General features: G+C 41.8%; 1 protein-coding gene across 3 annotated transcripts in view; it reads left to right on the forward strand.

Moving 5' to 3' along the window:
- Positions 1–10,345: 10,345 nt before the first annotated feature.
- Positions 10,346–15,022, forward strand: part of ABLIM1 (actin binding LIM protein 1) — a 264,926-nt gene continuing 260,249 nt past the window's right edge. For 2 of the 3 annotated variants that reach the window (XM_011927832.1, XM_011927833.1), the window contains exon 1: positions 10,352–11,059. In XM_011927832.1, coding sequence (XP_011783222.1) covers positions 10,996–11,059 — 64 coding nt within the window. In that variant the 5' untranslated portion in view covers positions 10,352–10,995. Of the gene's footprint in view, positions 11,060–15,022 lie in introns of all 3 variants that reach the window. The other variant, XM_011927831.1, reaches the window with a different exon arrangement.

The raw sequence follows: 15,022 nt of genomic DNA on the forward strand, positions 1-15,022 counted from the left end.
TTGCATTATCATTGCCATTTCTAGCAGCAGGATTCTTTAATTTGAGGAAGTTATTGAATTGTAATGGACCCAGTTCTAACCTAAGTGACTTTGTATAATTCATTGACTCTCTGTGTCTCAGTTTTCCTTTCTAAAAAGGGGGATAATTATTGCAGCTCCTCAGTACACAGATACATTATTTTGATGTTGTGGGAATGGGGTTTGAATTTGTAGAGAGAGAATGGATTTCAAAAAGGCCTTTCTTTGCCCATTTAATTTAGTCTTGAGAAAATGATGTAGCCTTTCTGAACCTCAGTTCTCTCCTCTATAAAATGGTGATAGTAATGGTTACTCCAGTGGAGGGTGTGAGTATTAAGTGAGAATGTATGGAGAGCACCTTACATTGATTCCTGCATATTTTAAGGCTCTATAAATGTTAGCGCTTGATGATGGTGATATTTTAAAATCATTGAAATTACTAACGAGAGGTGAGTTAGTTGCTTTAGGTACTTAAGTATTATGCTGTCCCTTAAAGGTGCATCTACTTAACAGGTAGGTTAGTTGACCATTTAGCATAAGGCTAATGGAAAGGAGTGTAAGATTTAGGATAACGTAGAGAGATGTAACTAGAGAATGAGGTCTTGTTCCTTTGACCTGCAAATGCTAAACTCTCAGTACATACCATCAAACAGGCTTCCTCTAACTGTAATATGCACATAAATTCCCCGGAAATCTTGTTGAAATGCGAACTCTGATTCAGTATGTGGGGATCTGGGTTGAGTGCTGACATTCTCCATTTCTAAGAAGTTCCCAGGTGAGGGTGCTACTGCAGCTCAAGGTCTGGATTTTGAGCAGCGAGGTCCCAGAGTGGATGGTAGAGCTAGCTGTGATCCCTATCTGTAACTTTCACTTTTTATCAACGAATTATTATTGTCTATCAACTTACATTAAGCTTCAGAAACACTTCATTTTGACTTTTCATGTCAAATTCCCCACCTCTTGCTACTTTCCTGCCCCCGGCCTCTCTATTTAGTACTTGTCTTTTTTTTTTTTTTTCTTATTTAAAGAATAATAACAACAATGACTAATATCTGTCAGGAATCAGGAACTGTTTCCTTAAATTTTCACAACATCCCATGAGGTAGGTATCATAATTATCCCCATCTTACCTCCTCTTAGGTGAGAATACGGAGGCACATATAGATAAAATAACTTGCCCAATCACCCAGCTAGTGAGTGGTAAACCAGAAATATTTTAAGAGTTTATTTAAAGGAGCCCTTTTGTAAATGAGAATCCCCAGGGATAGCTGGCATAGTGCACCCCCTTTATCAGTTTCTGTTACACCCCTTTAGGTTTTTGTCACATTTTAGAAAACGTAGAGCCCCCCTTCCAGGAGCCAGCAACTGTGGCATTCATCCAGAATGCAACCCCAGGCAACTGCAGAGTCTAGGAAGTCTGTGATGTTTTCTCAGAATGGCACCAGGGCCAGAACCCACACAGCTCAGCTGTGGTTTGCTACCTTATGAGTGAAGGCTGTAAGAGTGAAGGTCACAGCCAGCAGACAGATCCTGTAGGATGTGTTCACATCCTTTTCACCTGCTTCTTTCATAATTTGAGTATAAATTTAATTTTTATCAACCGAATATTATTTTCTATTGATTTACTTCTGAAGTACTGACTTCTGAAAACTTCAGAATATTTTTATTTTTCATCTTACATAGGCAGGGCTTTTGCTACTATTCCGCCCGTTGCCTCTGTGTCTAGTACTTTAAAAATGATTAAAATAGACTGGGCATGGTGGCTCATGCCTGTAGTCCCAGCACTTTGGGAGGGTGAGGTGGGAGGATGGCTTGAGGCCAGGAGTTCGAGACCAGCCTGAGCAACACAGCAAGAACCCCATCTCTACAAAATAAATAAATAAAATAAATAATCAGCCAGGCATGAGGCATGTGCCTGTGTCCTAGCTGTTTGGGAGGCTGAGGTGGGAGGATCACTTGAGCCTGGGAGTTCCAGGTTACAGTGAGCTAGGATCATGCCACTGTACTCCAGCCCAAGTGACAGATCTAGACCCTGTCTCTGGAAGAAAAAAAAAAAAAGAAAGAAAGAAAAGAAAAGAAATAAAAAGAAAGAAAGAAAAAATGCTTAAAATTATATCAGCAACAGTGACACCCCACCTGCAATCCTGCGCTTATATAGCTGTGGGCTGTGCGAGGAAGAGCTGCAGGGGTTAGACCTGAACCCTGTGATGGATGACAGGGGCACATCCTGTAGGGGCTGTGTACTTAACGATCTGGGGAGAGTGCATGCATGGCTGCATGTTGCACAGAGCCTGTGGCTAGTCCACCCCGCCTTGGCTACTCATTCTCTCACTTGCTCTAGTCACTTACACTCACAGGCCTTCGTTTTCTTCCTTTCTAAAATGAGAGGATTGGGTAGGATGGGGATTTTTCAATGTGTGTGTTTATTTTTAGCTGTGGAATCCTTTATTTAGATGAGGGCTCACCTGGAATCCCAGAAAATAGAACATAAGAGCTGAATTTTCTTTGGTGGAAGTTGGACCCAGAACCAACTCTCCGCCTTCCCCCCGCTGCATTCCTCACCAATCCCAGTACAGCCTCCTCCTTCTGTTAGCTAGAGAACAGCTGGCCCAGATGATGGGAAGCCTCCCTTTAGCTTCCAAACTGTGCCTGTGCGCTCAAAGGAATAAAATGTGGGGGTTCAGAAGGCCACTATTTGGGAGGAGTATTTGCTAAAGGCAGTTTTGTTTCTAACTCCAGTGGCTGGTTATTATAAACCCTGAAATGATTCAGCAAGGTGTCCTTGGTGTTGACTTATTTATTTTGAAAGGGAGGCTGAGACAGGAGAATTGCTTGAACCCGGCAGGCAGAGATTGCAGTGAGCCGAGATGGTGCCACTGCACTCCAGTCTGAGCAACAGAGCGAGACTCCATCTCAAAAAAAAAAAAAAAATGCATTTAAACCTTTCAAAATAAATAAGTAGCTGGGACTACAGGCACCCGTCACCATGCCCAGCTAATTTTTGTATTTTTTAGTAGAGACAAGGTTTCACCATATTGGCCAGGCTGGTCTCAAAGTCCTGACCTTGTGATCTGCCCACCTTGGCCTCCCAAAGTGCTGGGATTACAGGCGTGAGCCACTGCACCCAACCCGTTTTTTTACTCTATTATTAAAAATACTTTATCCTTTTGAATTTAGACTTTTGTGACTGGAAGTTTCTTGTTTTGGGGAAATATGGAAGATCATTGCAAGGAACAGAGTCGAAAGGTTTTGTTCGTTTGTTTTTGACAAGCTCTGTAACGTTGTGATGAGTATTGAGCAGACTAGCCCATCTTCCTTTGCTGAAGCAATAATCTTCTTGGAAGAGACAAAAGTTGAAAGGAGGCAGAGACAAGACATGAAAAGTTTCAGAAATCTTTGAAATCTTTGAAGGTCTTTTTGAAAGTCTTCAAAAATCTTTCAAAGTCTTTGGAATAATTAGTTCACTTGAGACCATCAATAAAATGCTTACTTTCATTGGAGACTAGGTATGAATGTTTTACTGTCAGCAGAATTGTTAACTAGAGGGAGTAATACAGAATGTTAAATAAATTTGAAGTCTCCCAAATTAAACTGGAGAGCTGAATTGAAGTCAGTGATCTGGAGTAGCATGCTTATTCTCAGTAGAATATGGCATATTTTCTCTTCCCACTGACTTTGAATGAAGCTTCCACGGAGAAGGTAGTGGAACAGCTTAGTAGTAATACACACTGAATGAACAGTGCAGGAGAGAGAGAATGATGTAGTAACATTTCTTGGGCAGGTATGGGTCTTCTAGGTGTTTGTTTTCCTACCCTCTGACAACAACAAAAATCTGTATTAAATGTAGCCTTCTGTGTATAGCATAGTCAATAAATATCCTCTTTCATTCTCTGGGGGTGAAGCTATGTATGGAGTATTTTGCAATTGCTGTGGTCGTATATCACTCATGTGCCAAATGAAAGTGGTAATGAATATGGCAGTTATAAAAAATCCACACTATAGTAAGTCATTATGATTTAACCCAGTGCTTCATCTGTTTACAATGAAAGAAGGGTAGAATCTCCTCGTTCTGCAGTAATTTGTTTCCTTTTAGACCTTATCATTACAACTTTTTCAAAGACACCAAGAGTGGAATCCCTGATTCCTACAACTTATTTGCATCAGATGAGTCACCGAAGAGAAATGCCTGTTGTTTTTGCAGGGAATACAGCATGCATTTTAATCCCCTGTAACGTAGCAGACTGGGAGGGAGTGAGAGGCAGAATGAAATGGGTAAAAGGGAGAAGAGAGAGACATAGAAAATCCATCACTGTAAACTTCTTAGCTGTGTGTGCAAATGTAGAAACTGTTTTATGGATACCACTGAGTGCATTCCGCTTCTAATTATTCGTTTATATGAAAAAATTCATGCAAATAACAGCATTGATATTAATTAATTGGCATCCACGTGTATTCTTTCAGCAGAGCTACAAGAAGAAGCTGTGAGAATGTTGAGGTGGAGCCATTGATCACGTCTCATAGTAGCACAGAGATCGAGACATACAGACCTGAGTTCAAATCTCTGCTCTTCTGCATACAAGATGTAACTCTGAAAAAATTACTCTCTTTAGGCTTAGTTTTCTCACCTTTTAAAGAGGGATTCATAATTATGCTTATCTCCTAAGGTTGTTAGAAGGAACAGTTGAAAGATACGTGTCAGAAATGTTTACTATAGTCAGAATAACTATTTGAAAAATACTAGCCAGGGCCAGGCGAGGTGACTCGCACCTGTAATCGCAGCACTTTCGGAGGCCAAGGCAGGAGGATCACTTGAGGTCAGGAGTTCAAGACCAGCCTGGACAACATGGCGAAACCCCATCTCTATTAAAAATGCAAAAATTGGCTGAGTGTGGTGGTGCATGCCTGTAGTCTCAGCTCCTTGGGAGGCAGAGGTGGGAGAATCACATGAACCTGGGAGGCGGAGGTTGCAGGGAGCTGAGATTGCGCCACTGCACTCCAGCTTGGGAGACAGAGCGAGACTCCATCTAAAAAAAAAAAAGGCTTTTGCAGATGCTGCCACCACCAGGAGCCCTGTACTATCAACCATGGTCAATCCCACGGTGTTCTTCGACATCGCCCTCGATGGTGAGCCCTTGGGCTGCGTCTCCTTTGAGCTGTTTGCAGACAAGTTTCCAAAGACAGCAGAAAACTTTCATGCTCTGGGCACTGGAGAGAAAGAATTTGGTCGTAAGGGTTCCTGCTTTCACAGAATTATTCCAGGATTTATGTGTCAAGGTGGTGACTTCATATGCCATAAAGGCACTGGTGGCAAGTCCATCTATGGGGAGAAATTTGATGATGAGAACTTCATCCTAAAGCATATGGGTCCTGGCATCTTGTCTATGGCAAATGCTGGACCTAACACAAACGGTTCCCAGTTTTTCATCTGCACTGCCAAGAGTGAGTGGTTAGATGGCAAGCATGTGGTCTTTCGCAAGGTGAAAGATGGCATGAATATTGTGGAGGCCACGGGGCGCTTTGGGTCCAGGAATGGCAAGAACAGCAAGAACATCACCATTGCTGACTGTGGATGACTTGAATAGTTTGACTCGTGTTTTATCTTAACCACGAGACCATTCCTTTTGTAGCTCAGGAGAGCACCCTCCACCCCATTTGCTCGCAGTATCCTAGAATCTTTGTGCTCTTGCTGCAGTTCCCTTTGGGTTCCATGTTTTCCTTGTTCCCTATGCCTAGCTGGATTGAATAGTTGAGTTAAGTTTATGATTGTGAAATTAAAACTACATAACAACTATAAAAAATTAGCCCCATTTTGGGGTGGTGGTGGCAGATGCTAAGGGGCAGCATCAAGCAGTGACTGGAATAAGCATCAAGTCAGGAAGTGGATTCCCATGTTCTCACTACTCTTCCCTGTCCAGCTGATTGTTGAATGTAGAGAGTTCAGTTTTCTGTGTGCTAGAAATTTCATCTCAAATCTCTTTTGAAAGATACTGATCATAAAGAGAAAAAAAAATGAAAGAGAAAAAGAATTCAGAAGGAAGGAGGCAAGGAAAGGAAAAGAAAAAGAGGTAACAGAAAAGGTGCGGCCAGGCACAGTGGCTCACACTTATAATCCCAGCGCTTTGGGAGGCCAAGATGGGTGGATCACTTGAGACCAGGAGTTCAAGGCCAGCCTGGCCAACATGGTGAAACCCCGTCTGTACTGAAAATACAAAAATTAGCTGGCAGTGGTGGTGCACTCCTGTAATCCCGGCTACTCGGGAAGCTGAGGCATGATAATTGCGTGAACCCTCGGGGCGGAGGTTGCAGTGAGCCAAGATCGAGCCACTGTACTCCAGCCTGGGCAACAGAGTAAGATTCTGTCAAAAACAAAAACAAAAACTGTGGGTGAACTCTGTCAAACTGATTTATTCTAAGGTAGACAGGATGGCTATTATTGGCCCATTTTACCGATTTGGAAGACAGGTGATTTGTCTAGGGTCATTGGTGAGCTGATGATAGGACCAGGACAAGAAGCTGGGTCTTCTGCCTCTTCCTGGTCTGGTACATGCTGGATGGCAGCTCCTGCCTGAACTTGGTGAACTGCCCTGTACAGTAGCCATGAGGTAAGAGAAGCAGCCTGCTACGATGGCCTCCCTCCCTGCAGCCTCCGTAGAGACAGGGACTACCCATCGGCCATGAGATTGAGATTAATTCAGGAAAATCTCTTGAAAGCAGAATGTGACTCAGAAAAAAGATTCTTCTGACATCAGTAACAAGAACCCCTCCCTGCACACATACAGTCTTTGAGTATTCAGACGTTTTGCAAAAGGCGTAAACAGCCTTTGGGTATACGCTAAATTTTTGGATTGCTGAACTTGTCTTTTACATCACCCTACCATTACTTCAGGCATGAAAATGGCTTTGGCATCTTCTCTGATTATTGGTTCATCCGGAGCTGTTTTAGTATTCTTGAGAATAGTTTTAGCATCCTGGACACAGTCTCTGATTCTAGCTGCTTATGTCCAAACCCCAACTATACTCCTTGTTAGCGGAGTGACTTAGGGCAATTTCTTTAACTTCTCACCTTTTCTTTAACTGCTTCATCTTTAAAATGGAGATGATGATGGTCCCTGCCCTAGAGGGTTATAAGAAATCAATGAGGGGAATCTTTGTTCAGTGCCTGCAGAGAGTGAGCCCTCAGTCAATGTGAGCTATGAACAATAATAAGGCCGTTTCTTTGCAGTTTACAAAGCATTGCAGTTTATGAAGTTTATAGGACCAATGATTTGGGATTATAGTTGAATATCATTGGAGTATAATATATTATACTATAATAATTATAGTTGAATATTATTGGAATATAAGTTTAGGGAAAATGACAAATCATTACTTTTTTCCTGTGCCTTTCTAGATAAAGTCTAGAAGTTTCTTCTTCCTTATTGAATCTGACCTTTTAAGAAATTTAGTTTTTATCTTTCCCAGTGGAATCATTTTTCATGTGGAATTCAATTTGCTTCAAGTTTCTGTCTCTTCTGCTTAGTTTAAAAGATGAGGTCAAGGCCCCGTGAATGTTTTGTTACTGGTACCTGCTATTTTTCACTCTCAGCCCCGTCATAAATTACACTGTGGTAAGGTTTGTCTCCTATTCTGTAATTGCAAAGCAGGCCTAGGCCAGGTCTTTTAACATAATCTGTTGTAAGGTATGCTGTTTGCCTAAGAACACAGCAGCATCGGTGTTACCAGGGTATGATAGCATCACTATCAGTCATACCTTAATTGCAAACGGAGCCAAGCATGCTGGCCTATTGTAGCCATTCAAAATGTCGCAAGGCAGAAGAGAATTATCCTCCTTATACATCCTATGCTGGCCTTGGGCAAGTCCCTAAATTATTCTGGCTTTAAGATTTCTTATCTTTGAAACTGTGATGGAAATTATCTCTAAAACCCTTTCTAGCCCTCTCCTTCCTCAGAGAAATGTTTTCCAAGCTCTGTTTCATGGAAAGTTCATAGTTGTACTGGGTTGAGGGTTCTCTGGTTGAATAAATTCAGGAAATGCTTCTTATCTTATTTATCTCTTAGTTACAGGCATACCTGCATGTTAATACCTAGTGAGTCCATGGTTAAGAAAACTGTTTAACAATATTTAATTAAGCATTTCTCAAATACAGGTGAAGATGCAATTTTAAGCGTTTGTATTTGTTTTGCTAAGTGACAGTCACTTTCCTGTGAAGGCTTCTAGAAGTGTGGTTGGGAAAGATTTCTGCTGTTTCTAAGATGACTGAATCAGATAAGGTAAGGAATACACAACCATGTCTCTGATTTCAAAATGACATGGTGTAAGCTCCATTGCTATTTAATTAGAAAATGGTTGTGTGAGGCCGGGCACTGTGGCTCATGCCTGTAAATCGCAGCACTTTGGGAGGCAGAGGTGAGAGGATTATGTGAGTCCAGGAGTTTGAAACCAGCTTGGGCAATATAGGGAGACCCTGTCGCTATTAAAAAAAAAAAAAAAAAAATTAGCCGGGCGTGGTGGCACGTGCCTGTAGTCCCAGCTACTCAGGCAGCTGAAGCAGGAAAATCAGTTGAACCCAGGAGGTCAAAGCTGCAGTGAGCTGTGATTGTGCCAATGCAATCCAGCCTAGGTGACAGAGTGAGACTCTATGAAAGCAAGCAAGCAAGCAAGCAAGTAAGCAAGAAAGAAAGAAAGAGAGAAGAAGGAAGGAAGAAAGGAAAAGAGGAAGGAATAGATAAAGAAAATTGTGCATTTTAAACAAGTTTCTAAGCAGTTGGCTTCACCTCTTTTGTTTTTGTTTTTGTTTTTTTTTTTTTTTTTTTGAGACAGGGTCTCACCCCATCATCCAGGATCGGGTGCAGTGATGTGATCATGGCTCACTGCAGCTCCAATCTTCTGGGCTCAAGCAATCCTCCTGCCTCAGCCTCCTGAGTAGCTAGGACTATAGGTGTAGGCCACCATTCTTGCCTAATTTTTTTTTAATTTTTAGTAAAGACAAGGTCCTGCAATACTTCCCAGGCTGGTCTGAAATTCCAGAGCTCAAGCTATCCTCCCATCTCGGCCTCCCAAAGTGCTGGGATTACAGGCATGAGTCACCACACCTGGCCAGTTTCTTGACTATAATAAATCATCAACCAAATTATCTGCGGTTCAACTAACACAAGTCAAATTTGGAGGACTATGATTAGGAAAGAATCACTTTATTGCTTAACGTTCAAAAAAATCAAAGTTTCAATATTAGATTGCCTACTCCCCCACTTTGCCCCGTCCTGCCTTGTAAAAGGAAAGGAACCAATGCAGTGCAGGTTAGTTTTAAACTAGAACCCTATTTTAGCCCCTGAAAATAGCTGTTGCTCTGCCCTTGGTTTCTTCTCTCATTTAATATCAAGTAGGAATAACACTTCGAGATTTAAAGGAGTAGGAAAAACTAGCCTCCATTACATTTTAAATGAAGGCTAACAAGAAAAAAAAAATACAAGGATAAAAGACTTCCATCCTTATGGTAAAAATCCCAAGACACTAACAAAAAACACATTAGGCTAAAATATGGAATCACTATCATGAGAATGCAAGGCATTAGGCGCAATCAGAAGATTTCAGTTGATGCGACTGGCCTTTGGCAGCAGCTGACACATGACAGTTCTGCAAATGGCAAGCATTTTATCAACGAGCAATCCAGTCGTGATTCGTTGTCTGGCGCCTGGTGCTACAGCCAAGTCAGGAGGACGTTATCAGAGGCACCAAGTTCCAGGCAGTAGCCTGGACCAGGGGAAGGGCACATAGGGTGACACATGAAGATGGCTGTCTACTCGAGTCATTTCAAAACAAAACAAAAAAAACCACCTAGTTAGGGAAGACAATAAGCCGGGACTCTTCAATTAATCAAACTTTGTATTTGGCCAGTGTGTTTCAAATAGTATTCTTTTTCAGTGGATTGATTATAGGCCTTACATTAAATTAGTATCTCACAACGGGTGCTCTTGGTTACATCTTTATTGGAGGAATTAAATGTTTTACCCTCACACTTAAAGCAATTATGCCAGTTTCCTCCTATTTCTTAGCCAATATGTGTATCTGATGCCAAGGATATTTGTCCTAAGGGTCTTTTTCCATTTAAACTGTCTTTGTGACTTTTCCAATATGCAAAATTTCTGGTGTTCACAAATAACTGGGAGAAAAGTTGGATTGTGGGTGGTGGATAATCCAGCCCAACATCAGGGCATTACTGACGAAAGGAAAAATATGCCTCTTTCCTGAGTCTTTCCGGATGAGGTCATTGTTTTCAGTGTGTATACCTAATAGTAGAAAAAGGCTCAAAGTCCACGGCTTGTCTCGTACCAGGAGTTTGTCAGGGAACTGTTTCCAAAGCCATAATGAATAATCAGGCTGTTAGTAAAAGAAGCCTCTCCAAGTTATAGTATTTTTTTAAAAATTCTAGTATTGAAGAAACTAATTAAAAGCCCATCTGGTTGAGATAGTAATTCATTAAGGAAAAAGAGGAGGCAGAAGGCTTGGGAAGAATCGATCCTTTTCTTTCTTTGTTTCATGCATTTCAATTATTGTGAAATGATAACGACCAAAGTCTGGATTCTGGATTGTGCAGAGTGCAGGAAAATCCTAGGAACATTCTTGGCATGTTCTAATAGTGGCTTCCCAGAAATGAGTGTTTTCAGTGGGTGTGGCGTCAGTGAGCTGATGTGCTTTTGCAAGGGGTCTCTTTAGAAGTGGTAGGGGCAGGGTCGAGAGAAGAAGGGGATGTAGACTCTGTACATGAGGAAGGAGCTAGACTCACTCAGGAAACTCCCCATTCTTCCTGCGCTGGCTGTGGCACACCCACCAGTGGCACACCCCTCCCTCGGGTCCAGTTCAGCCTACAGACTCCTGGGAGGAGAGCCAGGGCCCCAGCCTCTCCTTTGAGGAGTGTTGCAGCCTTTCTGTGTGCCAGATGCCTAGTGAAGAAAAGCTGAAACCCTGGAGCTTTGTGCATGTTAATGACCTTGGAAATGACTGAGCTCATGGACCCTCATCACACCATCGGAGACTACAAAGGTTAGACCGTCTGTTTCGTAAACTCAGCATATATTCTGTCTGGGGTCGACCGTGTCTTTAAAGATGAGAAAAGATGCAGGGCTTTTCCATTTGATAAAATTGTTTTACACTTATTATCATAAATGTCAATCTATTTCTGTGATAGTATATATCTGTATAAAATGCACATCTTATTTGTCAGTGTATTTACAGATATTCTTAATGTAACAGGATGTTAAAATCGACATGTCTGTTTTGTAGCAGGAGCCCAGCTCAACTCAACCAACAGTAGGTTGGTCCTTTGAGCACATAAAAAGGCATCTTCAGTGACTGTGAGCAAACACCTGTGATCCTGTTTCTGGGCATTTTGTTTGAGTTTGGATGCCATCTCTAGGGTGCTTTCCCTACAGTTGTGTTTGATGGGAGAGTTTGTTCCCTGGTGAGGCTGGCTTCAGGAGTTCCCTGGCTGGTCCTGCTCAGCATCCCCAGGGACTGACAGCCAACACATCCAACAGAGCTGCAGAGGGTGGCCCCACACAGTCTCGCAGGCTGCTCCATTGAAACCTAGGGACTGGGGCTATGGGTTGCTGATTCCTTTGATACTGGACCCCTTAAGATAAGAGAGTGTAACTTATTTTGGTTCCTGGAGAGTAGACTCGTGGGTAACTCCAGATAAGGCAGATCGGCTGGGCCGCCTCCCTCCTTCACTTCCGATCTCACCACTCTTCTCTGTTTCGCAGGACCTCCGGTGAGCTTAGGTTTGCCTTTGTACCCAGGACTGGTAGGACTGGGGAGCCGGGTCTGCTACACTTCACATGTACACACTTGTTAAGAGGTACAAAGGAATCTGAGGTTGGCACATGCTGTAACTGATGAATAATTCATGGTGGCTTTTTATGCCACACAGTTTTCTCCTGTAAATGAGCATGATTTTGAAAGACCATGCTGATTTAAAAGCCCAGTAATGTGGTTTCCTATTCCTCACTGACCTGCCTTAGATGTTTACTGGAAAGACGAAAGTTGACAAACATTAGAATAGTAAAATTTGAAGTTGACAATGGCCCCACGTGGGTGGTAGCCAAGAACTCTGCTCCAACGCTTCCCTCCCCTGTTCTTTCTAAAGGATAATGTCACCTCAGGTTTACACAAGATGCTTTGACACTCTGGACTTTCCTCAAGTATAGAATCTGAATTTTAATAAGGATACTGTGCATATTAATTAAAATGCATTCATGTATTCCTGATATATTTAGGGTGGAAAACTATGATGCTATGTCTTTTCCAACTGAATGGGGTCCTAGTGATAAAATTAGAATATCTCAAGATGTCTAGATGTCTTTATTTAAATGAATTTAAAGTCCTCTGTTTTTCTTGTACTGTACAAAGAGTGGATTTTAGTTTGGATTTCCAGAAAGATAGGGCAGGTTTTGGAAGAAATCTTACATGGAGAGAGACTGTAAGTAAGCAGAGTAAGTGATACATCTAATTATATTTTTAGTGGTCAAACCAGAAAGAACAACTTTCTTTCACTTCCTTGTTTTTTAACTACTCTCCTCCCTTCTACTCCGTGGCATATTTTTAAGGTATTTGGAGTCTTTCCACTTGCTACCAGCTGGAATCTACAGAAACCGTATCTCTAGAACACTCAACGGTTGACTTGAAGTTCAGTCATAATTAAATTGGAAGTTGGCAAATTATTCTGAGACTTAAAAACAGGCACACCTTATGTTTGGAACATAAGGGGTTTTGGTACTCTGCATTGTTTTAAATGTACTCTCTGTAGGGAACACGGGCAATAATTTTAATTAACTTTTTTTTTTTTAAACGAAAGGATATTTTGAAAGGATATGTAATAAACAAGTCTGACCCTGCTTACATTTTATTTCTACATTTTATTTCTTATTCTCAGTAGTTGGTTCCCTGATGCTTTAAAACAACAGCAAAGCTTGCAGCTGTTCATCCATCTCTCTTTAGTAAGAGAAGATTATCCTGTCCTTTCTCTCCTGGCACACCTTGAAAGCATTAGCTAGCTAGATGGCTGTTGATTTAAGGACTTTGATGCAGTGACTTACAACCTTCTGCTGTAAAGGATATCCTTAGAGCTAGTGTTTGCATACAATTAATAGTAATTTAGGCCTTTGAGATTTCCAGCCGTTAATTTTATGTTAAAATCTGACTGCTGACATGTATGTCTCCATCATTAACATACTTTAAATGTTGGGGTGGTAGCCAGGATAGCAATTTAGAGTATTGGGATTTTACAAGACTTATCACTATTCATTTCCAAAAAGAGGGAAAATGCATTGTGCTGATTAGCATTGCTTTTAGGTTTCATATGAGAGAAGGAAATGCCAGACAGGTCTTCCTGCTTCCAAAGGCAGTCACAGCTGCCACTGCAAATGAGCCCTGCGACAGTTGGTGACCAGTGGGTCAATCAGAGCATGACATTGCCAGGAACGTGCCCAAGGAGTGGGAACAGGCAGCATGCTGGGAGAATTGGGCCCTGGATTTCCATAAAACAGTCAGCAATAGAATGAGTCTTGAGAACTTCTGTCTGAGTCATAGGCTCCCCAGTCTTGTGACCACACCAGGGTACCTTGAAGATCTTCCTGGAACAGAAATTCTCCAAGCCTGTTATTACTTCTCTTTATAATATTTTGCCTGGGAAACATATGTCCTGCTGACATGTGAATTGAAGTGGTGTAGAGAGTTAGAAGGGGATGTAGTATATATACACAGTGCTCTTGGGAAAATGCCAGCATGTTAATGGGGTGGCATTATTTTGTGGGAAGCACATCCCTGGTGACTATTTTTAAATGATTTAGGCCAGGCATGATGGCTCACACCTATAATCCCAGAATTTTGGGAGCCTGAGGCAGGCACATCGGTTGAGGTCAGGAGTTCGAGACCAGCCTCGCCAACATGATGAAACCTCATTTCTACTAAAAATACAAAATTAGCCAGGCATGGTGGCACACGCCTATAATCCCAGCTACTCGGAAGACTGAGGCAGGAAAATCACTTGAACCCTGGAGGCGGAGGTTGCGGTGAGCCAAGATCGTGCCACTGTACTCCAGCCTGGGCAACAAGAGCAAAACTCTCTCTCTCAAGATAAAAATAAAAATTAAAAAATATATTAAATGGTTTAAATGGTTCGGTAGCCCCATTTTCCATATATAAGGTAATGCTGGTTGTATGAATAGCTAAATGTACCTGCAGATTCATGGAATCATCAGCCAGTTCACTGATTATGGCTCTTGGCCCCACTCACATCTCTTTTTTTTACATTTAGAGTGACTCTCACTGTAATAGTCTGTCTCTAATGGGTAGCTTTGTCAGGGAGGGTCTGCTGATGAGTCATGGAGCCACCCCTGTACTTGGCATTAGAGCTGTTAATTAACATTCTGCTGTAATTAATTTACAAGCACTTTTCTTTTTTTAATTTTTAAAAAATTTTTATGATTATACTTTAAGTTCTAGAGTACATGTGCACAATGTGCAGGTTTGTTACATATGTATGCAGGTGCCATGATGGTGTGCTGCACCCATTAACTCGTCATTTACATTAGGTATGTCTCCTAATGCTATCCCTCCTCGCTCCCCCCACCCCACAACAGGCGCTGGTGTGTGATGTTCCCCTTCCTGTGTCCAAGTGTTCTCATTGTTCAATTCTCATCTATGAGTGAGAACATGCGGTGCTTGGTTTTCTGTCCTTGAGATAATTTGCTGAGAATGATGGTTTCCAGCTTCATCCATGTCCCTACAAAGGACATGAACGCATCCTTTTTTATGGCTGCATAGTATTCCATGGTGTATATGTGCCAGTTTTCTTAATCCAGTCTGTCATTGATAGGCATTTGGGTTGGTTCCAAGTCTTTGCTATTGTGAGTAGCCGCAATAAACATACGTGTGCATGTGTCTTTATAGCAGCATGATTTACAATCCTTTGGGTATATACCCAGTAATGGGATGGCTGGGCTAATG

The sequence above is a fragment of the Colobus angolensis genome, unplaced genomic scaffold (genome assembly GCF_000951035.1).
Source record: "Colobus angolensis palliatus isolate OR3802 unplaced genomic scaffold, Cang.pa_1.0 Scaffold75, whole genome shotgun sequence".
NCBI lineage: Eukaryota > Metazoa > Chordata > Mammalia > Primates > Cercopithecidae > Colobus > Colobus angolensis.